General features: G+C 33.5%; 4 protein-coding genes across 5 annotated transcripts; 2 read left to right on the forward strand and 2 right to left on the reverse strand.

The window, feature by feature from the left end:
- Positions 1–2,985: 2,985 nt before the first annotated feature.
- Positions 2,986–6,000, forward strand: LOC112501763 (alpha/beta hydrolase domain-containing protein 17C-like). Its single transcript, XM_025105477.1, has 5 exons — positions 2,986–3,632; positions 4,248–4,284; positions 4,403–4,639; positions 5,055–5,102; positions 5,368–6,000. The coding sequence occupies exons 1-5, from the start codon at positions 3,316–3,318 to the stop codon at positions 5,623–5,625; spliced, it is 897 nt and encodes a 298-aa protein (XP_024961245.1). The 5' UTR covers positions 2,986–3,315; the 3' UTR covers positions 5,626–6,000.
- A 4,634-nt stretch (positions 6,001–10,634) lies between these two features.
- On the forward strand, positions 10,635–14,162 carry LOC112501769 (two-component response regulator ORR22-like). Of its 2 annotated transcripts, XM_025105485.1 has the most exons (8): positions 10,635–11,007; positions 11,410–11,562; positions 11,714–12,079; positions 12,160–12,236; positions 12,460–12,853; positions 12,934–12,984; positions 13,089–13,660; positions 14,030–14,162. In XM_025105485.1, exons 1-8 carry the CDS (start codon positions 10,863–10,865, stop codon positions 14,099–14,101), a joined length of 1,830 nt encoding a protein of 609 aa, XP_024961253.1. In that variant the 5' UTR covers positions 10,635–10,862; the 3' UTR covers positions 14,102–14,162. The 2 variants fall into 2 exon arrangements, with proteins under 2 accessions (XP_024961253.1, XP_024961251.1); XM_025105483.1 differs by having other exon boundaries at positions 13,089–14,113.
- A 177-nt stretch (positions 14,163–14,339) lies between these two features.
- Positions 14,340–16,745, reverse strand: LOC112501768. Its single transcript, XM_025105482.1, has 3 exons — positions 16,403–16,745; positions 14,940–14,963; positions 14,340–14,812 (listed from the first exon to the last, which is right to left on the reverse strand). Exons 1-3 carry the CDS (start codon positions 16,596–16,598, stop codon positions 14,511–14,513), a joined length of 522 nt encoding a protein of 173 aa, XP_024961250.1. The 5' UTR covers positions 16,599–16,745; the 3' UTR covers positions 14,340–14,510.
- Positions 16,746–21,865: 5,120 nt separating this feature from the next.
- LOC112501765 (temperature-induced lipocalin-1-like) lies at positions 21,866–22,681 on the reverse strand. The gene is made up of 2 exons (XM_025105480.1): positions 22,293–22,681; positions 21,866–22,207 (listed from the first exon to the last, which is right to left on the reverse strand). Exons 1-2 carry the CDS (start codon positions 22,647–22,649, stop codon positions 22,022–22,024), a joined length of 543 nt encoding a protein of 180 aa, XP_024961248.1. The 5' UTR covers positions 22,650–22,681; the 3' UTR covers positions 21,866–22,021.
- Between the last annotated feature and the right edge of the window lie 3,630 nt (positions 22,682–26,311).

The following is a 26,311-nucleotide window of genomic DNA, read 5'->3' on the forward strand; positions in this document are numbered from 1 at the left end:
TAATAATTAATTGTAATAATAATTAATATTTTTTTAATGTTTATTTATAATTAATTTTGATAAATAACAATTGATATTAATCAGAGTTATAATTGGAAAAAAAATGTCAAAAAACTTTTAATCTTCAACAGATACTTTAAAATAAAAATCAAAATCTCTAAAGGAAATTTATGTTCATCTCCAACAATTTCTCTATTTTGGATACGATATGAATTATATTATTAAATATTTAATTCATTTCATAAAATTTATTTATCTCTTCTATACATTTACTTTTAAAGATTCTCATCAATAGAAAAAATGTGAGATAAATTTTATCTCGTAATTAATCATTTTTGGAGAGTTATTTAAAATTTTAGAGAATTTCATCATCTCTATTCTACTTTCTCCTTTTGCAGAAGGTTTGGGGAATATGTTATAAAAAAAAAATCTAAATCTTAATTTTGAAGAATCAGTTGTAGATGTTTTAAAACGTTATTCCAGTTAGTATTTGGAAAAAGTCCAAAAAAACCCAATGGACTTTACTATTTGGAATGATTAAGTCCCTGGATAATTTTTTGGAACAAATAAACCATTAGACATTCTAAAACCTGTTAAATAAATCCTTAGACTTTTTAGAATTTGTTAAATAGATCCTTATTTATTTAAAATGTAACACGTGACCTGAAGAATAGGTAAACTCAAATTAAAAAAAAAAAAAAAACCCTAATATCCTAAAAATGATGACTCCCAGCTCACTCATCGTCTCCCTCTCGTCTCCACACCACCGTGACCACTCATCTCCTCCCTCTCGCGACCACCGCTCCCTCCCGTCTCCTTCTCCCTCACACACCGTCGTCTCCCTCTCGTCTCCACACCACCGTGACCACTCATTTCCTCCCTCTCGTGANTCTCCACACCACCGTGACCACTCATTTCCTCCCTCTCGTGACCACCGCTCCCTCCCGTCTCCTTCTCCCTCACACACCGTCGTCTCCCTCTCGTCCCCACACCACCGTGACCACTCATCTCCTCCCTCTCGTGACCACCGCTCCCTCCCGTCTCCTTCTCCCTCACACACCGTCGTCTCCCTCTCCCGCACCACCGCCGCACCACCCCCGATCACCAGGTTGGCTTCCCCTTATGTCTGGAATCACGAGTGTCGCCCTTAGGTATCTTGCCACTACTACTGCATCAGTAACCTGAGGTTTACAATCACCATGGTTAATATTTGATGAAACACAAAAGATAGATAAAAGGTTGCAATACATGATTTTGACATAAGAAACAGAATGAAATGTGTTGGTTTCTTTTGTTTCTATTCCTTCCCCTTTCTTCCTCTCTCTGTGCAGACTTCATTAAGTCAATTTTGTGAAACCAACACAATTTATTTATAAGGAAATCCCACCACTCATTTACCATTCCAGATGAAATTGGAGTGAAACCAGGGTAAGGAACAATGTAATTAAGACAGAAGTAGAAGCAAAGGTAGTAGGTGTAGGTTTGGACTTTTATCAAATACCTGGGAGACATGGTATTCGGGTCCGTTGGTTAATGAGAAAGTGACAAATCCTTTAGATTCTTCTACCTCTTTTATAAGATTTCAAAAAAAGTAACGTTAGAAATAGACATCAATGAAAATGTTTAGATTAGTTTCAGATAGCGTGTAGCACTGACCCAAATCTGGTTTAGACCAGCAAGGCTTGAGAGCAGTATCTTCCTCCTTCCGAGGATCATCGCCAGCCGAATCAAATGCGAGGCTTTTCTCTGAATCCTCAACACTTTGGGTGGATCCAGCATGGTTGACCTATATGAAAAGTAATTAGTAATGTGTATCTGAATTTTGATGGTAAAATAAATGAGGGTTTGAAATGGGCATGACCAATTCCAATTATGGTTGGAGATTCAACGTGAGATAAAGAAAATGAAAGATTGCAGAGTGAAGAAGAAGAAGCATACATGATGAGAAACAGGAGCGTCAAAGTGTTCACGCTTAATCATGTTGTCAAGCATTAGATTGTAACTACTTTTTCGTTCAAAAAATATTTATGGACTTGATCGTTCAAAATATGAAAATTCATTGGTTTTTTCGGATCTTTTCCACTAACAAAATGTATTTAACAGATTTTAGAAAGTCCAAGGACTTATTTAACAGGTTTTGTAAAGTCCAATGACTTATTTAACAGGTTTTAGAATGTCCAAGGATTTATTTGTTCCAAAAAATTGTTCAAGGACTTAATCGTTCCAAAGAGTAAAGTCCATTGGGTTTTTTTGGACTTTTCCCTTAGTATTTTAATAAGCTAACTTAGTCCATCATACTTAAAGAAATAAACTAGCTTATATTTATCAAAGAATGTCTTAACACATGATATTATTAGTGATTTGTCTTAAGTATTTTCTAATACATTATTTTTAGTCATTTTATATTTTTTTAATTATTTTATCAATTAGATTTTGTCAAGGGAAAATCACGAAAATGACCAAAATATATCTAATGTATTAATAAAATAACCATTTTTACAAGTTTTACCAAAATAACCACATGAATCGTCTCGGGGGCGATTTGACCCAAAAAGCACCAAAGTGGGGACCACATGCATCTGATTTGGGAGACAAAATATCTGATTTTTACCTAATCCTCGGATCGCCCCCACCTAACCTGCGGAGCGCCTCCAGGGGCGATCCTACTTACACCATTGACTCTTATTTTGTTTTTTAGTGAAGAAATCGATTTGACAATTAAATGATGTTTTTTAATAAACGAGTGACAATTTTGACTCATATTTTAACTGTTTTAAAAAATCACTTCGTGCAACTTGTTGATAACTTAATGAATAGTTTCTGAAAAGAAGCATAAATAATAAATGGAGAGAAGATACATGGATAGAGTTGGAGGGCAAGGTTGACATTTCAACCGTATTCAACGAGAGGGAGACCATTCATAAATGAACAGGTGTATACAGAATATAAATATAGATATCATCACCATCACACCCTTTGCTATTATCTATTCAATGTTCATCTCATCAGCATCATCATCAATATCATTGTTCTTTGATCTACCTTCCTTTTCCTTTTTCTTTTTCAGCAGCTACGTCTTCTCAATCTCCTCTCTAAGATCGGATCATTTATCTTCCTTTTCACGCCATTTATTCACATCACCCCACTCCTACCCGAAATCAACACCCACCCATTCATAAAACAGATTTTCAACTCAAAATATTCAAACCCTGATTGAAAATCCTCTTCTTCCTTTCATTGAGCTGAAAAATTAGAATCGGGTTTCAATCTTTTGGGGAAATTAATGATCTTTATGAGGTGGGGTTTTGTTGTTAAATGGGAAATGTAACCTCAAATATAGCTGCAAAATTTGCTTTTTTCCCACCAGAACCACCAACATACGATGTTTACAAAGACGAAGAGGATGCACCAAATGGAGAAAAAAGGTATTGTTTTACAGGTATAACAGCAGATAAGAACGTTGATGTTCATTTGCTTGACACAAAGGTTGGGAACAAGGTTGTTGCTACCTTCTGGAAACACCCTTTTGGGAGATTCACCCTTTTGTACTCTCATGGCAACGCTGCTGATTTGGGTCAGATGCAAGACCTCTTTATTGAGCTCAGAGCTCACCTCCGACTCAATATCATGAGGTATTTTTCTTCAATTTTAGTTCCCTTTTATTGCTTATATGTTGGTAGGAAAAGGGTGTTTTTAAGATTTTCTTGATGTTTCTTTTCATATATGTTTCATCTATCTTCTTATCTGTTCCAATCAGTAATCTCAGTGTTTAAGTATGCAGAGTGTAGGCTAATTGAATTCAAACTTGTGGGTTATGTTTTTAGGGTGTCAAAATCTTGATTTGGGGAAGTTGTTTCTTTACATCATCTGGGATCCTGGTGTTTTCTATTATTTAATTTGTTTCCTTATTCCTTTTGCTATATACTAATTGATACTATTAGGGTTTGGTTTATCTCAAATGTATAGGAACATTTTGGTGTTAAAGTAGCTGCTGCTAGGCTTTTGATTGTATTGAATACAAGTGTTTTTTGTTTTATCTCCAGTTTCCTGAGTTAATTAGGTGTGTTCCTGTGTTAGTTCTACCATATTTGCTTCTTTGTTTGAGTTCATAAATAGTGCAAAAATCTGTTCCAATTTGATCTGTTTTCATATTGTGAATCAGAATACCCTTCATTAATTTAGTTTCTTTTGATGATAGCATATGTTTTAAAGTCATTGGTTCATGTGGTATACATTCATGTTTGCAGTTATGATTACTCGGGATATGGAGCTTCCACGGGCAAGGTAAGCAATAAAGCACGGGATAATGACATCGTGTACTTTGTTATCAGATAAAAAGGGTATTTGAAATGAGGTATCAAATGAGTTTCTGAAGATTGTTTGTTGCTTCCATTGTGTTTAGCCGTCTGAATTGAACACGTATTACGACATAGAGGCTGTGTACAACTGTTTGAAGGATAAGTATGGAATCAAACAGGAAGACATCATCTTGTACGGCCAATCCGTTGGCAGCGGGCCCACGTTACACTTGGCTGCTCGACTACAGAGGTTGAGAGGCGTTGTTCTACATAGTGCCATTCTTTCAGGAATACGAGTTCTGTATCCTGTCAAGATGACATTCTGGTTTGATATATTCAAGGTAAGTTTCAAGGAGCAACCTTTAAATTCCCTTCATTTACTCCATTTTCCTCCGTTTCTTCATTTTGTGGATCCCGTCCCATCTCAACACACTTTTCACAAGCTGGCGGTTTTCACTGGAACAACCACTCTGTCATTTAAGGTAGAGGTCAGGTCAAACCCCACCTCCGGACTCTTTAAGGTAGAGGTTAGGTCTAGGTACATCTTCCTCCTCCAAACCCACCTCTGGGTGACTCTCGGTGGTAGAGGTCAGGTCTTTGTGAGATATGCAGGGCTCGTTTGGTTTGGTATATCCCATCCCATCCCAACACCACCACATCTTTATTCCTCATAGGACCATATAAAATCTTTATTCCTCATTAATCAACTTGGTTTTGTACTAATGACACTCACTTTGCTCCTTTCTTTGTATGCAGAATATTGACAAAGTGCAGAAAGTCAACTGTCCGGTTCTTGTTATACATGTAAATTTCTTCGCCTTTTTACCTTATTATTTCTAGCCTCGTTACCTTTCTGCGCTATTGTCGTTATGCTCATTACGGAAGTTGGAGAAAGGTCTCTTAGATCCAACTATGCAAACATGAAAGATTTCTTGTTATGGGATCAATCAAAGTCAATGGCATCAATGTTTTACAATGGTTCACTGTAGGCAACTAGATAACTTTAGATCGAAAATCTGCTAGAGATAAACCTAGAACTAATACTGTTGATTGAAACGGGTGGTGGCAGGGGACAAACGACGATATCGTTGACTTCTCACATGGGAAGAGATTATGGGAACTGGCAAAGGAGAAATACGATCCGCTGTGGGTCCAAGGCGGAGGCCATTGCAATCTTGAAACATACCCAGAGTACATAAGACATCTGAGAAAGTTTATAAGTGCAATGGAGAAGGTCTCCATCGCCAGCTCCAAACGATCTTCAGGACCAAGTATCACAGGATCAGTCAAACACAACAAGTGTTTGAGATTTGGTAAAAGATCATAGATAGCTAGCTTTTTGTGTTGAACAAATCTTCCATGGTTACCTGTTTCATCCATTTTTAGTTGAATTCCACCGAGTTTTTCTTGTTTCTATTTGATTGGGATTCAACTGTAATTAACATTCTTCATTTTTTTTACGTAGATGTTAGAAATCGGAAATTCTTGTCTTGTGCTTTTGGGTTCGTTTGTTGCCCTCCGTTTGTGGCCTGTATGCATGGATTTGGTGGGTTCGTGCTTGTTTAAGTACATATTTAAATGCCTATCCATTTCATTTAGTTTTCTTTTGTAACCGAGAGTATTTAGGCCAGCCTGTGGGCATTTTGACTATAAAAATGTTCTGTTTCTGCGACACTATCGAGTGGTAGCACGAGCACCCTTCTTAAATCCGCCCTTACATGTTGCATATGGCATTAAAGTGCTTTCATTATAATTTTGTTGATTTTGGCCATGCTACCTAAGGTCACACGACCAGGTCACAGGAATAAATCGTGTTTGGGTGACCCTCCCTTGTATGCTACCTAAGGTCGCATATAGAGGTTGCGTAAAGCCTCTTACGAGATAAATCCAGAATGAGAGCTGTTGTCCTGAGGTTTCTGATGCTTGTGCGGAAATGCTAAAAAATGTCCTTATACCCATTTTTTAAGCAAATGAAACGTACTATTTTCTAAAGGGTTTGGGACCTAGTCAAGTAAGGTGGCTCATCCCCATGCCAGAGGAATCAAAACAGTGAAATGAGAAGGGATTAGGAACAAATAGGAATCTGTTCGGCTGTTCACTTGTTTTATGACCGTATTCACGTTGTTTTTCTTTAATTATATTAGCCGCTTAATTGATGCCATAAATAACTTGGGCTTCTTGTTTATAGCCCTTGAACTTACGATGTCCTGTGCGGTCGAACGACCTAAAAATGGCCGCCTATGCTAGGAAGATGTACATGATTCTAAGTTCGTGGAAGTTGAAACCGTTTTTATGATTGTCATTAATTTGTTGCTTTGATTGCTTGATATTATTGTCAATACACATAATATATAGTTTTTGATTTGTTTTGCATTCAATTTTGGGTGGTTTTCACACATCTTATCTAAGGAGCTTGTGTATTGGCTTTTTTTGGTATAAAAATTTCTAACAATAACTAACAATCAAGTTAGCTGTTAATTTTTTAAGTTAATTTTTAGCTGATAAGCTAGTTGTTGAACAAATAGTGGTAGATAAAAACTATTTGAAAAGTTAGATGAAAAATGTAAATGACTAAAAGAGAAATCATAAAAAAAAGTCAATTATAAATTGATTATGACATTGTATGGTAAAAATAAGCTAACTTATTTTCTGGATGTATGTCTGGATAACCATAAGCTAGCTTATTGAAACGCTATTTGGAGTAACGTTTTGAGAGCTTATTGTGACTTTTTACAATTATAACCTTCATCAATATTAATTATTATTTATTATTGTTAATAACAAATAAATTTAATTATTAATAATTATTAAATAAAATAAATTATTACTATATTAATAAATATTAACTATTAATTATTTTAATTAAGCTTTATACAATATATGTTAATATTAATTATTAACAATATATTTAGTTATCAAAAAGTTAGTATAAATTTTTTAAAAATATTTATGTAAGTTACATAAAATTACTATTTTGTTTTATGGATTATAAAACTGTGTTAAATGATTCTAATATAATATTTAGTTTGATTATTAATTATATATTTTAAAAAAATATGAATTAATTAGAATATGTGATGTTGACACTTTTATGTTTATTCATATTATATATCTAATGATTATTTAAGGGTCCTATGGTTTACACCCCACCATAGTACCCCCATTATTATTTTTTTAATTTCCCAATAAAAATAGAATTTACCATCCACGTGGGAGCTTCTGACATACAGATTTAACTCTCATACACTCTTCCATCAATTTCCATATACATCCAAATACCTTCTTTTTTTTTTTTCCCTTTTTTTAAAATCAAAATCATTACATTATACAAACTGTTCACATTCGACCATATATTAAATAACATTATCATAAATTCATAATTAATAAAAATAAATAAATAAAAAACCGAACATAATTTTTTATTTTAAAGGATTAAGTTATTAAAATATTTTTTAAATTAAAAAAACATATAAATTTTTAATTTTGATTAAAGGTAAAAATTGAATGGAAAAGTACCATAGTTTAACTTGATTCATATTTTGGGTAATGAACTTTCAAAACTTTCATTTTGATAACCGAGATGTAAAGTTTGAAACATTTACGTACTTAGATAACCGAATGAAGTATTAACCGATTAACATTGTGATGTGGTATCTAACTCGATATTATTTGTCGATATGAATAAGTTAATCAAAAATTAATTTTTATGTATTGTGGTTTATTAGAAGAAAGAGTTAATGCTTCAACCGATTATCCGAGTATTTAAATGTTTAAAACTTTACATATTAGGTAACAAAATTGAAGTTTTGAAAGTATTTTATCCAAAATAAAAATCAAATTAAAGTACGTTATTTTTTCATGCAATTTGTCATTTGATTAATTAAGTATGTGAACATACTTTTAATAAAAAAAATCTTTAAAAATTGGTTATTTACATCGTTTTAACCCAAAGAAGCTTAGATTAACCGATTAGTAAAAGTTCAATGGTTTATTTATTTATTTAAAAAAAAAATCAAGGTTTTTATCATTCAAAATGAAAAAGTTTAATATTTTTTTATTTAAAAAATAGTTTAAAAACTTAATTATTTAAAACAAAAAAATTAATGGTTTTATAATTTAAAAAATTAATTTATAAACTAAACCGTTTAAAATAAAAAACAACAATGAAAGTTTTGATTAACTATTTCTTCTAATAAACCACAATACATAAAAACCTTGTATTTAACTCTTTCTTCTAATAAACCACAATACATAAAAACCTTGTATTTAACTCTTTCTTCTAATAAACCACAATACATAAAAACTAATTTTTGATTAACTTATTCACATCGACAAATAATATCGAGTTAGATACCACATCATAATGTTAACCGGTTAATACTTCATTACTTCATTCGGTTACCTAAGTACTTAAATGTTTCAAACTTTACATCTCAGTTATCAAAATGAAAGTTTCGAAAGTTCATTACCCAAAATATGAATCAACTTAAACTATATTACTTTTTCATTCAATTTTTACCCTTAATCAAAATTAGAAATTTATATGGTTTTTTTAATTTAAAAAATATTTTAATAACTTAATCCTTTAAAATAAAAAAATTAATGGTTTTATAATTTAAAAATCAATTTATAAACTAAACAACAATTTAAAAAATTAAAATAAATAAAGGGTATTATTGAAAAATGATTACAAGTTATTTTTGAATAAAAAATAAAATATAATTAATAATAATTAAGTAATTATTACTTATAGATATGAGTATTATGGTGTGATGTAAATCCTAAATAGATAGGGTGTAAATCCACCAAGCCTTATTTAAAATAATAAGTTAATAGATTCTTTCTAAAATTTGTTTAACAAATCCAAAATTATAATAATCAATTTGAATTTTTTTAGTCAACATATTATATTATTTATTTATTATCTTTTCTTGTATCAATTAACATATTATATTTTTAGAGATTTGTTTTAATTATATTATGAAACATTGTAATTGATTAATTTTTCAAAATGTCATTTTTGGTTATTTTACATGTGTATAAGCTAGTTTTTGTCAAACATTATTTGTTCATTAGCTAGCTTATCAATAATCAGCTAATTTGTCAAACATAACCTATATATACACACAATAACTTTTGGATTTGTTAAAACAAATTTTAGAAAAAATCTACATCAATTTATGATTTTAAATAACTATTATATATAATATAAATAAAAACAAAACTGATCAACTTCATATATCCTAATTAATTAATAATTTTAAATAACCATTATATAAATTGGTAAAGTCAAATATGGGTATCAGTTTAAGGCATAATTGGCGTGCGTCTCACTTAACAAAGTGATGAGTGACTTTGTCCAAAAACAAGATAGGTCTTTGATTCGATCCCCCCCTCCTTTCCACCTCGGGGGTATCCTTAGCCACTTAGTGATCTAAAAAATGTCCCCTTATACTGGTGTCCTTGGAGACGGATTCCGTATGAGACTGATTAAGGTCGTCGATAATCAACTTTTTACACAAATTTAAAGCATAATTTGTGTTATTAAAACAGTTCCTTTACATGAATTTTCATAAATTCAAACTTAAATGTATGAATTCCAAATTTTGAAATAAACCCTCATTAAAGGTTGAGATACTCAAGCATCTAATTAAGAAAAAAAAAATTAATTGCAAGGCTTTAAATGGTTTTCTTATAATTTTTTTTATGTGATATCATTAACATATAAAAACCATTATGTGCAGTATCCTTTCTAGATCATTTCTCAACTGTAAAATTACCATATTGCCCCAAACATGTCCTTTTGTTATACCATCTACAATCACACTGTTGGGGCATAATATGTCAATCTTGCAAGAAGAAAGACATCATTTGAAACGAACCTTAAAAGCCTTTCCAAACAATGATGTTGTCAGCATTCTTTTGAATGGCTTATGATTAAATTAAAGAACCAACAACGACCACGAATATTCCTTTTCATAAAAAATAACGGCTATGAATTAATTAACGATGTTTTTGGTGCAAATGGCTCCATTTTTCAAGAAAGCAAAAACAAAAGAAAAGGGTATTGGAAAGAGATACCAACCAGAGAATGGAAGAGCGTCTGATTGGTATTTCAGATTCTTTTTCATTTCTGTAACAATTTAAATCCCATTTAAATATGACGTCATAACAAGTACAGACAGAAAGAGAGCGATAAACTGAGGCTTTTATACATACCAATATACCATGTCTATTTGATCGTCAAAAATAGCATTTTATTAAAAAAGGGGTTTTAGTTGGAGAAACAATAGAACCAGAAGACATAAACCCTTGAGAGAAAACCATTCCATTTGTTCGTCCCTTTGTGTGGAGCTCTATTCCAACTTCCAAGTCACTGGCTTGTTTTCTCTCTCTACGATCCAGTTTCTCTCTCTAAAATCTTTGAGTGCCTTCTTCTTTCTTTCTGGGTTTGTCTTCAAGAAAGTTAAACAAAAATCCGAACTTGTGTCTTTTCTTGATTCTTGTTTGCTCTTTTTTCTATCATCTTTGGTTGTTTTGAAAATATTGTTTGAAAAAGAAAAGATGACAGTAGAGGAAATTAGAGGGGTTGTGGCGGGTAATAATGAAATCAATAGGTTTCCCATTGGGATGAGAGTTCTGGCTGTTGATGATGATCCAACTTGTTTGAAATTATTGGATGGGCTTCTAAGAAAATGCCAGTATCAAGGTTGGTTTTTCTTCTGTTTTTCTTTGTATGTGTTTCAAATTGACTTGGGTTTTGTATGAGCAATTAATCTTTCCTTGATTTGCTTGTCCAAATTGTTTTTTTTAGTTCTAGATTCTACAATTCAAGATTAGGGTTTTAGTTCTGTGAACATATGGAAACTGTTTTACAGTGATACAGTTCACTGTTGTAAATTGTAATGTGTACTTGCGGTCAAGAATGTTCATACATGGATGTTGACTCAATTATGTGCTTTAGATTGTTGTTTTGCGGATTACCCAATTATGGTTTTGACCTTTTCTTCTAGGGTTTCAATTCTTTGACCTTGTGAATTGTGATTGTGAATAGAAAAAAGGTTTAAACGTCATGTTTATGTGTTCATAATAAATGCCTTTTTTTTCACAGTTACAACCACAAATCAAGCAATAACAGCACTGAAGATGTTGAAGGAAAATAGAAACAGGTTTGATTTGGTCATCAGTGATGTATATATGCCAGATATGGATGGTTTCAAGCTTCTTGAACTAGTTGGCCTCGAAATGGACTTACCTGTCATCAGTAAGCCCCATTTCTCTAATAGTAGCAGAATTTTCAGATTTGTTTTTCTATAAATTGATAAAGTAAGCCCAAATGCTCAGATTGTACCTCATTTTTGGTCAATAGGATTTGTTTTTGTAGAAATTGATAAAGTTTCTTGAAATGGTATCAGTGCTATCAGGAAACAGTGATCCGAAGCTTGTAATGAAGGGGATCACTCATGGTGCTTGTGATTATCTTGTGAAGCCAGTTCGCCTTGAGGAACTTCGCAATATATGGCAGCATGTGATCAGGCGAAAGGTGGAGTCAAAACCGCAGTCAAAGTCAAACAACAACCATGAAAAGTCAAATCAAGGGAACGAAGGTGGAGATCAGAATGTGAAGCTGAATAGAAAAAGAAAAGATGAAGACGAAGATGTTGAAGAAAATGGACATGAAAGTGATGATGATCCATCATCACAGAAGAAGCCTCGTGTAGTTTGGTCCATTGATCTTCATAGAAAATTTGTTGCTGCTGTTAATCAACTGGGCGATGAGAGTAAGTCCTTTTTTGTAATTCAACATCTGATTTCATGTCTAAGATTGACTAACGCTCGTTTATCCTTCTAAATGATGCAGAAGCTGTGCCTAGAAGGATTCTTGATTTGATGAATGTTGATGGGCTTACAAGGGAAAATGTAGCAAGCCATCTCCAGGTACCAAGATCTTTTCTTGAAAATGCAATTTTTGGCAATCAAATGGGAAATAGTGCCTATTCAATGGAGAAAAGGTGCATCTTTTGGCTATTAAAGGAGAAAAAGTTCATTCTTGATGGTTAAATTGTGGCAATTTATGGAAAAAGGTCTGATTTTTGCTATTAGATGTTAGTAAGTCTGGTGGGAAGCAATCAAATTATGCTCATTTGATATCTGTATGTAGAAATATAGGCTTTACATAAAGAGGATCAGCCATCAAGCTAACATGGTGGCGGCATTTGGGGGGAGTAAAGATGCGTCTTCTTATATGCGAATGAGCCCTCTTGAGGGACTAGGAGATTTTCGGATATTATCAAGTTCAGGAAGACTGTCGAATGCTGCATATGCGCCATCTGGCATTCTCGGTAGACTAAACAGTGCGACTGGTGTGACCCTTCATAGCCTTATGGCTCCACCATTGGTCCAGCCAAACCATACACAAAACAAGTTACAACCAGTTAATCATCAAAACATGAATCTTTTTCAGGAGATTCCATCATCTTTTGATCAATGTAGTAATAAACCGAATACCCAACTCACAGATTTTAGTTCCATTGAAGAATCTCGAATCTTTACAGGTACCAAACTGATGGATTTTGTTCCATTGGTGAATCATGAATCTTTACAAGTTCTGTTGATGAATCTCGAGTCTTTACAGGTAACAAGTTGGTTGATTTCAACTCCATTGATGAATCTCGGATGTTTACAGGTATCCAACTCACAAGATTTCAATTCCATAATGAATATTAGAAAAGTTATGGGTACCCAAAAAGGGGAATTTCCTTTTCATTAATTAATCCTGAATCTTAACAGGTTCTAATCCCTTGATGGATCCTAGTGTCGGGCTGGGGAGTAAGTCTTTGAAGCTGTCTTCCACAGGCTCAGAATCTTTTAATCTCCTTTCAAGTAGTTCTAACTTTCTTGACCAGAATGGTAATCAACCACCAAACTTTTCTTCAAATCAACTGCCAGTTGGCGGAAACTATGGTTATTCTGCCACCGTTAAAGGCGGGATTTGTTCTAACATCACCACTACAGACACTATACCTCTTGAAGCTCATGGTGGTGGTTTGGTTGATGAGATTGTACAGAATGTTAACAACCAGTCTTTATCAAACCAGAAAAACGGACAGTATAGTAAACAAGATTATAGCCAATACTCGCAGAATGCTTTTAGCACCCTAGCTTCTTTGGCTCTAGCAAGTGGTGGTGGTGGTGGTTTGAGTGGTCCGCTGAGCCATGGTGGATTAAATGGCGGTACTTCGGCTCTTTTCAAGACTGAGATGCCTAGTTTGGAGATGAAAATGCGTTCCAGTGAAGATGGTCTTGTTGTAAACAATGGTTATGGTTCATTGGACGGCCTTATGACTGGAATGATGAAAAGGGTACGATCTTTTCCTCTTTGTATTTATGTTTGTGTTAAGAATCTCGAGTCCCACTCTATATTTAGTAGCAATCAACATGCTACTTTGATTTTGTATCAAGATTGGACATTCACTAGTGAATCAATCTTTTCCCATCGCAAATGGGGTTGCTTTAAAAATCAAGCATTCAATCGGAAGAACCGATGCCAACAATAACTCACTGATTGAGTGGTTCAACTTGTTACCGAGTCAACTCAGTCGCGATGGAAGCGGTTCAAACCGAGTCGAACTTGGTCTTAGTTAAGCTTGCTTGCATCTTTTTGTGCACCTCTTCATTTTTAATGGATTTTTAGCATTTTATTTTGGTGGGGTTTTGCAATGCAAATGCAGGAGCAGGAAGCGAGGATGATAGTGGATGGAGAATTCGGTTACGATTCTTATGCTTTCGGGCCATGTGCATGATAAAAGAGCCTGCAACTACACCTACTTAGGTTTCTCAAAAGAGGCATTTGTATTTATATGTAATTTTATTTTTATTTTTATTTTACCCTCCATTTTACTTGGATTTGATCTGGTTTTTCATTAAGATGATTTTAATTTACCTTTGATATGTTATCGTAATGCCTATTTTACTTGCCGTTTATGATCGTAGTGCAATGTTTTTTAAAGTCGAAGATGTAACTCATGAGACGGGATAATATCAGAATAATTGCAAAAGTTGACGTGATATTGTAATACAAAACAGGGGAGAACCATATGAGGTACAACTTGAGCCTATTTGGCTGCTCTATTGAGTTAACACAATTACCATAATGACCGTATTCGTACAACATTTATGAAGAAAAGAAAAGACTATATAATATACTAACATTTAATCTAGTTGCCAACCTAGTTGGCGAGCTCGGCGCTCCCATAATGAAGTTATCTTTCTTTCTTGTCTCATCAAAGCCTCAGCTTGCTCTCTTGCCTGTTCGCATGTTTCTGTAGCAGTGTTGCATTTTTCGGCCTCCTTTTGATATTGAGAAGCTACCCTCCTTGCTTCCCCAAACGTAATGTTCATATGGTGTATGTGTTCTTCACCGACTGTTTTCTGCAGTTTAAGCTCTTCTGACAGTAAATCCACAAACTGCTTCTCCATCTCTTCCTTAACATCTGGATCATCCTTCCCACAATCTGCAACAAACAGAATCAGTTCTTTTCTTTTCTTTCATTTATATGCAAGACTCCAAATATGATTGCAAAAACTTGGGTGCATTTAGAAATGAATAAACTCAAGTGTAGCTGTAGAGAAAGCTCTCACCTGTGATGGAAAGATTGACCAAGCCTGCAATGAAATGGACAAGATACAACCTTTTTAGTATAATTCGATCCTATGCAAGTATACAAAATTCAAACTGACAGAAAGGCATCACAAGGATGGATAAGTTAATGTTTTATACAGCAATCAAAGGATAAAATGATACAACACGAATAGTGCAGAGGAAAGAAAGTTACTCACTAATAACTACCACATACTGAAGTTATATCTTTCAAGTGTTGAGATGCTCAACTAGTAGGATCATCTACGCAATCTAAACCTACGCTACACAAAAATAGATTCACAATGCATAATGACAGCATGACGTAACTATATTTGCACCCCAACGAGCATCAATTCTCTAGAAAGCGGACCATTTATTGACCCAGAAAAGTTAGCAGTCTAACAGATCATCGGGTCAACCCTGGTTGGACAGCTATTGATTCATGATGTCAACATACGTAAAAAAAAAAAAAAAAAACTAACTTTGTACGATAATAATGAGATATATATATATATATATATATATATATATATATATATATATATATCCATTTAAATACTTGAACATCATAATTTGGAAAGATCCTACAAGATTAGCGAAAAAAGTTGCATAAATAATTTTCAAATTCCAACATAACAAGCATAAGAATCAATCAGAAAGCCAACCAATTGGGTATTGGAGTTCTACTCAGACTAGTTTCTTATCGTACAAAAAGCCAAACCAATTCAACCCCAAAGATGAGGTTGGATTATTAACCATTAATTTATGTATACAAAGGGAGCATATGGTACTTCCTAAGCAATCTTATGTCCATTTCCTCTGTCCAATGAGAAGGAAAAAAAGTAAATGCAGAAGAACCCGATTTCACAAATGGGCGATCTTTATTGCTTACATCATGTGACTTAATTTCTACAAGAAACCCTCAACATTGCATTTTGTTGGCAATACAAATGCACCAATGGATGTGCATTCCCAACAAATTTTGTGATGTCTGAATACCAAACTCCATAATAGAGTGGCAATTTTCCTATTCTAGTTTTGTACCAATTAGTAAATCAGACTCCCCTTTTTCTTTGTCTGTTCACTCATCAAGAAAAATGGCTATCTTATAGCACCAAGAATCAGATCTTTTCCACATATCAAACTCCAAATAACAAACACAAAATGAATTAGGTATACTCTAATTCCGCACGAAGTCAAAAACTTCACAGAAATCTCAGATCTAATACGATCTAATCAATGAGAAAAATAAAATTCAATCAAGAGTGAGGAATGCATAGAAATAACAAAAAGCAGAAATAGGGTTTTGATTTTATTAGCATTTACGACGATGAAAAAGATGAAATGGGTACCATCAGGTCCATTGACAAAGATAAAAAGAAAAGCCCCAAATCAAATAAGGTGTAATCAATGTCAAAATGGTAATAATCAGATCGAAAATAAGTGAAAGGGGTTTGATTACCAGGAGCAAGCTTGAGAAGGGATAGAGGAGGAGGGCAATCACAGATGCATGGAGTACAAGAAATTGAAGAACTGGGTTTGAAATTAAAACCCCTTTTAAGCTTCCAATAAAGAGCTGGCCCAGATACACACAATGCTGAAATGACAGCCAAAATTACCAAACAACATCTGAAACAAGACCCAGATCTCCTTGTCATCTCTCTCTAAAGATCTACCTCCCACTCGATTCGGCTATCGCTTTGTATTTGAGATCTCATGGAGTAATAACACTTTGGATTAGAATCCACCGTGTGAAGGCCTCTATTTAGGAAGAAGAAAGGAGGGTTTACATTTGTCGACAAGCGTAAAACGCCATTCCCACTTTCTTTTTTCTTTTTTTATTTTGTTTCAACATATTTTTATATTATCTATACTTTATTAAATAGCATTTGACAAAAACTCTTCAAAACTATTTTTAATACATGAAGTATTGTATATTGATTCATATTACTTAAAATTCAAGATTATAAGTAAATTATGCATAAGTATAACTTATTAAAGCTTCATATTTGAATTCGTGTAACTAACTGCAGATAAACATAATCAAATAGAGGATAAACATTTCATTTTAAATATAAAAAACCTAAAATATAATTAGAATAATCATTGATTTCTAACAAAATACTTAATTATTATATTTACAAAAAATTATATTATTAAACCAAAAATAAATAAATAATGAATTAAAGAAATGCACAGAAAAAAAAATTTAAAATAATTAGTTTGGTACCAATATCAATAATTTTTTTTCAATTTTTATGATATATCTTCATATTTATATTTTATTCAAAAATAAAACCATTATCGTTTTCTGAAAACTATATAAAACTATACCGATTCTAATCGCCGCTCCCTCACGTCTCAATCCAGTCGCTACACGGCTGTCTCCATCGCCCTCAGCCCACCACGTCGCCGGCTGTGTGGCTCAATTTCTCAATGGCTATGCGGTTTGATTTCTCAGTGGCAGTGGCAATTGGAGACCTGTCGATAGGCCGAAAGGGTCTATCTCCCACCAGTTTCAAGAATGACCAGCCGTGTTTTTGCTCTAGAAAGGAGACCGCTTCATCTTATTTGGTTGCTTCAAATTATCAAGATTCGTCTCTTTAGGGAAACAACAATCGATTGAGTCAAACAGGAATCCAAACGGTTTAAACTTCATATACGAGTCGATGTTCTTGCTAAACGACTACCCAACTTCACAACCATTCGATACCATGATTTTTCAGACAACCACCAAGAAGTCAATTGCTGGCTATTTACAGTACCTGTGATTTTGCCGCTAGTCCTTTGAAACCCATTCCTTGGTTGATGGGAAAAAACTTAACTATGACGTCAAGACCAATGAAAATGTAACCTCATCATCACAACAATTTAGACCTTCCATGAATCAACACGTTCGTATTGATCAAACGAAGACCATATTTCTTCTTCCATGGCCATAATTATAATGGAGTCAATTCTCAAACTTCACATGGCAGAAATATGTTTCATGTTGCATCTAGCACGAATCCCATTAAAGAAATCATCATCATTGATGATTCCCCTGCCCTTGAAAATAAAGTTGATGATTCTATGTGAAATGATTTCTCGGCCCCTAAATTATGGAAACAAGAATAACAACAATTTCTCAGCCCCTAAATTGAACCATACAGTCGCTGAGAAATCATGCCCCACAACCAGCGACGACGACATGGTTGGGCTGAGGGTGGTGGATGACGACGGGGGTGTAGTGACGAGATTAAATGTAGGGGAGGGTGGGCGAGCATCATGGGGGAGTGGCTTTTAGAATCAATGTAGTTCTTAGTTTTGTCTACTATGTAGGTTGCATGTTACATTTTTAGCCAATAAAGATGTATTTAACAGGTTTCCAAAATTCCAATGATTTGTTTAACATGTTTTGAAATGTCCAATAACTTATTTATTCCAAAAAGTTGTCCAATGATTTAATCACTACAAACACTAAAGTCCATTGGATTTTATTATACTTTTTTCGTTTTAAAAACTTAATACGACATTAGGTAAATGATTTTTTTAGTCATTCCCACAATAAAATTGATTTACTATTATTTTATATAAATTTTTAAAAAAATTATATTAAAATACAAGATATTTTAATAAACATAATTACAATTACAATCTCTAAAATAAAAAACATATTAAAATTAAACATAAATTATTTTAAAGATTTTAACCTTATGTTTCTCTTCTTGAAAGTATAATCATAAAAATTCTCTTATTCATCAAATATTTGTGCCACAATATGAGTGACCATGTTTAATTTGTTAATTATTTTAGATTTTCGGTTATAATATTCGTTAAAACTAATGTGTTACTTCTCCAAGATATGTTGTGCTTTTATGTTCAACAACTCATCACTACTTTAACTCCAAGGGTAATGCCTGATTGGTTTGTACTTAGCTCCAAAGATCCAAAGTACCAAGAGGTCCCAGTTCAAATCCAAGAAGGAATAAAAATCCCCTTGTGGCCACGGAGGTTCAAATGCGGTGACTCCGGGTTATCTGCAAAGCAGGTGGTCGTCCTGGGATTAGTTGGCTCGCATAACGGGTTGGATCTCCAGGTTAATAAAAAAAAAATAATCACTACTTTTAATGTCATGTTTTTAGGTTAAACCGGTAATCATCAAATTTGAAATATCGTCCTTCTCGACGCATTTCTTTACATATCGTTCACTTAACTTCCTTACATATCATACTTTTTAGGGGCCGTTTACCTAAACACTTACCCAGTAAGTACTTACTGGTAAAATTCAACATTTTCGTTTACTTATCGGGTAAGATTTTATTCACTAAAACGCATCGTATGCAACAATTTATCCCGGTAAGCGCTAACTATGCTAGGACTCATCGTCCTCACTTATCGGGTAAGACTCTCGATTCTTGCTTTCGCTCTTACCGGGTAAGATTTTTAGTCTTTGTCATATTCATTCGGTAAAGTAAAGTGACTTGGTAAGCCCTTACCCGGTAAGCGTTTGGTAAACGACACCTTACTGTCAAGTCATAAAATGAACCTTTATATTATTTTTTGGGTAACCTTTGGGTATCTGGATCAGATCCCTGACTAATATCTTGGACGAGTACAAATGACCTAGACTCCTGGAATCATCACAAATAAACCTCCATAATTAATTTTTTTAATCATTTTCTACCTTTTTTTTTTCTTAGAGCTACTTGATTTGCTAATTCGATGCATCCCATGCCACTAATTATACTAGACCATCAAATAACCACAACGTCTTATAAATGATATATCCTCACATTATATCAAGATATTACTTCACTAACCACAAGTATTGTAGCATCCTGATTTAAGAGATTAGATGTTTTACGGTACGTAAATAAATAAGTTAGCATGTAATACAATATAAGCAAATGTTATTTTGGGAAATGATAAATATTTGAGAAGTAAATGAATGATCATACCCCTTGATGCGATCAAGATCGGCTTTGACTGGTCAGTAATTACGGCTTTGACTTGTCAAAAATTACAGTGATGCAAAATATATAGTGAGGGTAATTTCATAATTTTTGTAAATAGGTAACAAATAGGTTCATATATGAATCTATGTGATTCACATATAAATTACATGCTCATATGTGAACTCGTGTAATTCACATATGAGTTATTTTGACTGATTCACATATAAACTAATTAACTGATTCATATATGAACCATTGTGATTCACATGTGGGCTAACTAACAGGTTCACATATGAACATACACTTCATATGTGTATCACATGGGTTCACATGTGAATTCATTTGTCGCCTATACGTAAAAAGTCACGAAACTATCCTACTATCTTCAATAATACCCATGCGAGTAACATCCGGTGCTTTACGGTCAACGCTGCAAATGTTGACCAAATGAAGGGGTAGGATTAATTCTTTACTTCTCGTATATCTACTACTTCTCAAATGAACCTTTCCCTTATAATATATTATTCATTTGTAACATAATTTTCTTTAAATGATAAAAAGATTAATATAATCCTAATCTAACAGAAACGTTAACATCTAGGAGGGCTAGGTACCATCCGTGACATTAATTTTAAGTAATTTATTGAATACGAGATTTTCAGTGTCCTCTGCTCGACCTTTTTATATTCTTTAGTAACAACATAAACGATGTTCCTTGGGCTTATGATGCGGTGAGTGTCAACCCCTAGGACCGGTCCTTCTTCTATATGCAATTTAATATCTTGTTAACTTGATCCATAATTTAGTTTCATGAAGTAACGTACATCTTGCTCTTTGTTTGCTGGATTTAAATGTTGTCAAGTAGCAGCATATATATGGCAGTAGTGGTCATCCATAACATGCATTAATTGCTTGGTGATGTAGTGACTGCTTATGAGTCATATATATATATATATATATATATATATATATATATATAAATAATGAAAACCACCCTCATTTGTACAAACCGTATAAACCATCTTCATATATCGATTTCATTGTTTAATCTTATAAATTTTTTCATGAAATTGTTTAATCTTGTGAAATTGTTTCATACAATAATTTTCTTGATGAATTTGTTTCATATATGGTTATGAAATTGTTTCATATAATATTTAATAAAATTTTAATGAAACTGTTTTATGTATTTCTCTAAAATAAAAATAATGAAGATGATAATATTCATGATTAACACCCTCCACAATAAAAATGGTTAATCAACCTCTTATAATTAGAAAAAAAATGAACAAAATGAAAAATTATGATTGGTTGAATGAGTTTTGCACAATTTGTACAAATTGAGTGATTTTTATTTGAACGTTTCTCTCTCTCTCTATCTATATATATTGTACATACCATATTTCGTTTACACCCATTGATTTCATTGGTCATAAATATAAAACTTTTATACGTATCTTGTTGGCAAACAAACAGAAAAATACTTGAATTAGGATATGATATTGTGATTTATTGATCCATCATGACCATCACATGTAATATTAAATCCTATATACAAACGACTTTTGATACGATCTAAGTCGCAAGGCACAACATCCATACAACACCAAGTCCTCTCAAATGTATTATCACATGTGATAAAGATGTTCTCATGTTCTTGTAAAATATATGTTTTTTTGTTTAAAACTCCACCTATATATATATATATATATATATATATATATATATATATATATATATGAATGAAAGATATGCATGTTATGTATATATAACAAGCAGAAAAGGACGTTAAAAAATGAGCCATTTTTGTCACATGTACTACAACATGTCGACTATTAACTTCCATACAAATAATTAACTCAGAACACGACTCCCACCCCACTCCCTTACAACCTTATTCTTAAACTTAAACCCCACACGCTACGTTCCAAATCACCATATATGTTTACACCTTCCGAGTTTATGAATCTAACACCCTCCACTCCACATTTTCAGTTCAGATTGATTTCATTCCAATATTTATGTAGCAAAAACATACAGAATCAAACATACAAACACTAGCTCAGCTCCACCAATCCAACAATACATACATACATATATACATATACATACATACATACATACATATACATATATATATATTGCTATTTGCCGAAAATGGATTTCAACCACCAGATTCCTTTGTTGTCGGCAGGTGCATCTTCAGTCTCCGGCGGGGTGTCTGCATGTGTTGTCTTCTTCAGTTTGCTCACATCATACCCTACTTCCTTGGCCTTTTGAACTAGCTGCTCGTATATCTCCTCGTCAAGATGGTTTTGCCTGCTCAGTATCTACACTTGCAAAAAGAAAAGGAAAGACCTTCATATTATCATATATATATATATAAAATTAAAATGAAAACATATATATACATACCCATAGAGAGTTTCTGGAAGGCTGACCAATGAGAGCATACTGATAATCATCATCAAGATACAAAACCCAATAATCACCAGTAACAGGTATGATGGGTAGAAAGGGTGGCACATAGAATTTGACCTTCAATTTGGCCTCATCACTCTTGGGGTCAGCCTTGTAAGCCGTGCCTTCAATGAACCCTCTCTTTCCATCACTCCAAGTCTCGTTCAAAACATGAACAGTGCCATCTGAGTTCAATGTGTAAGTAGCCCTGGTGTTGGTGCCGTTTTTAGGCTGATCTCGTGATGGGATTGAAGCTATTTCGTACCATCTGCCCATGTATCTCTCAAGATCCACACCCTTTGCGACTTCCATCTCTTAATTAAGTATTCAATTCGTCCTTAAGGTTGAACTGAGTGTAGAATATTTATATGAATATATGTTGGGTTTACATAATTGAGAGAGGGTGTGGATAAGGATGATGGTGGAAAATTAACAACCACACAGGTACAGGTAGTCTGCGTCTCAAACTTCTGAAAATTACACAGCCCATCATTCATGTTTCTATTTCATGACCAAAATCATCCTTCGTCTTATCGTCCGTTACCATGTGTTGTTAAGTGTGAGGCATTTTGGTTAGGAAAAAGTTCCCAAAAACTCACCAAAGTTTTTAGTTTGGATGATTAGATCCGTGATTTTTTTTTAATGAAAGAACCGTTAAACTTTTTCATATTGAATTATTAAGTCCCTAATTGTTTCTTTGGATAAATAAAGTAATAAACTGTTAAAAATTGGTTACATACATCATTAATTTTAGGAAAATTTATAAAAATAACCGGTTTACACAACCCTTTGCCACAAAATAACCACATTTTAGAGGTTTTACACGGAATGACCAAGGGCGATCCGTACACTATGGGGGCGATCCCCCCCTTAAGTCTTAAAAAAAATTCCCTCAAAAGTCGAGATTACTGTTCATCCTCGTTGACCGTGTTTGACCTCGCCCCTGGGAGATCCGTACTGTATGGGGGGCGATCCGGGTAAAAAAAATGATTTTTTTCTAATACCAATTTCACTATAAATACCAACCTGTTACTTCATAATTTTTCACACATTCCCTTCCATTTCTCTTCTCATATATTTTACTCTCACAACCCTTAACCCATTAAACACAATAAACCATCACAACCTTTAACCCACTAAACACAATCAACCATCACAAAACATGAAATCACGTCAAAGTGATAATGTTTGTGTGTATCTTCGAAGTGACGGTTTATTCCAAGATATAAATGGTGTCTTAGAGTACCTTCCTATAACCTCCCCCACATGTGCAATATGTTTGTCTTCGCCAATGACGTATTCTGGGGTCGTCAAACGTGTGACGAAAAAGTTAAGTTTACGTGGTCCTTTCAATTTATTTTTTAAAACGAATACGTTATATCAGTTTATGGACGACGATGATGTGGTAATCCTCCACAACGCCATTCGTCAAAMTTTACCAGAAATGTTGACACTATATGTTGTCGACAATAGAGGTTATAAAGGAAATCCATCAAATGCAAACCCGGGAGGTCCAAACACTTTTTACACCGGTGCTGTGAGCACACTCTTCCCTGACGTTAGCGTTGCAAACCCATATGGTCCAAGCACACTCTTCCCTACCGGTTGTGCTCCTGGTCTAAATACCAAAAAATTAAAAAAAAATACAACTTCAATCATCCGGTATTTTTATAACGAAAAACCGTGAAATTTAAAATTAAATACGTAAAAAGACACATTTTATGTATTTTTTCATTTTTATTAAAAACACCCCTTAATTGTTTAATAAAAAACACAAAATGACAAAATAGAGGTCAAATTTCGTCAATCAGATATTATATCTGATTTACGAAACCCAAAACAGATAAAAATAATTTTTGCTTCTCCATAATTATAAAGGTTTATTTTTAAACCTTTACCCATGAAATTTGGTTCTAAAAAAGTTAAAAAATACAACTTCAATAGCGTATCAGTTTTATTAAAAATACAAAAAAAAAAAAAAAAAATAGCAGGATCGCTCCCGGGGAGGGCGATCGGACAGTACGGATCGCCCCGGGGACGAGGTCAAACACGGTCAACGAAGATGAACAGTAATCTCGATTTTTGAGGGTAATTTTTTTTAAGACTTAAGGGGAGATCGCCCCCATAGTGTACGGATCGCCCCCGGGGGCGATCCGTGTGGTCTTTCCGGTAAAACCTCTAAAATGTGGTTATTTTGTGGCAAAGGGTTGTGTAAACCGGTTATTTTTATAAATTTCCTTTAATTTTAACCTAAAAAAAATAACTGAAACCGACTACTACTGAGGTTTTAAAGTAAAAGGAAAACCTAAATCAATTTATCATGATTGAACTGTCTCTGCTTTTTATCACCGTCCATCATTGACGTTGGCCCCTACTATCAATTTCCCTCTTTTTGGTTATTTTTTTGCTTTTCGATTCTCCATATCTTTTTGATATTCGTAAACGTGCTTCATTAATTGTTGTAAAAGATGGAGAATAGAAAGACAAAAAAAGGAGTACGGAAAACAATAGAACAAGGGAGCAAGCCATCGTGTGCGAGGGGTTTAAATCACTACCAAACAGGTAAACATTTCCGGCGGCGCTATCTGCCGGTGATTATTTTTTCAGCGGATTACGGCCGCTGGAAAATTTCCCCCGGTTTATTTAAAAAATATTGATTAAATTAACAAAATATTTAAGTTTTAAAAAAAAATGAACTAAATTACCGGCGCTGGTAAATTTATCCACCAAAAAATTAATTTTATTTTTAAAATAATTATTTTTATTCCTTAAACATTACCGGCAGATATATCCGTCTGAAATCCGCTGGAAATTTATAAAATTATTAATTTTAAAATATTTTTCCAATAAATAATTAAAACCTGTAAATCTGTAAATATTAAAAAAAATAAAAAGATGAAATGCCGATAAATATCATACATTAAACTAAACAACATGTTTTTTGAAGTATATAATATTTATATACGACAAATGCAACAAATAAACTCACATACCCTCCTCACATATGGTGAGGTTTGAACCATTGACCTCCTAGAAGGCCAAGGGCTACGATACCGCTAGGCCAAAGGCCCTTTGGTAACTAAACAACAATTTTGCCGACCAATTTAAAGTAGCACGCAGTTGTTCCAAACAAAAACTAAATTGTTCCAAACGAACAGACAATATTCAATACGATGGTGAGGGAAATGCTCAGATTGACGAGTTGTCTGACCAAAACAGTCATATCTTCAAGTTGTTTATCCTGTCACTCCTCCTTCTCTCGCCGTCGTTTTTTTTCTTCATGTAAATCTCTAAGTTCGTTTCTTAAGGCTTCAATTTCTTATAAAATAAAGAAAACGATATAATATTTAATATGAATTATAAACTAAATCGATAAACATCATCAAAGAAAAAGAGGCACATACCCGACTCTCTGAAGAGGATGGACCACCTTGTGTGTAGTTCCCAGTCAAGACCAATTGGGATCCTGGTTGTACCCAAACCCAAATAGACGGTCTTTTTTGCTTCCCCCAAGCGTCTGCTCCCACAACTTTGTATCAACTAAAGGATAGGTGGAGGGATCATTATCGTATCTTTGGGCGAGACCCGTTAAATAGTCATCCTATATATGGTTTAAAAAGATTACAAGTCAATTTTGACAACATGATGACTATAAATGAGGCGTTTCCATACAAAATAATAGTGATACATACGAAATTTGTAGCTAAAACAAGATTAATAATAAGTTAACACAAATCATGAGTTTTTATGATTTTGTAACTCCCAATTAATATTATAGGAGTTACATAAAATTAAATAAAAACTACATATGTATCTTTGTCATTAAATTCTAAAATGGATAGGAACCTAATACTAAGATGAATTGTGATTGACTGAAAATGGTTAACAAAGTTAACATAATAGTTTGGTTTAATATTTGAACCAAACGCTCTCTTTCTCTCTCATATATATATATATATATATATATATATATA

Source organism: Cynara cardunculus, unplaced genomic scaffold (genome assembly GCF_001531365.2).
Source record: "Cynara cardunculus var. scolymus isolate 2C unplaced genomic scaffold, CcrdV1 Un_Scaffold_541, whole genome shotgun sequence".
Taxonomy (NCBI): Eukaryota; Viridiplantae; Streptophyta; class Magnoliopsida; order Asterales; family Asteraceae; genus Cynara; species Cynara cardunculus.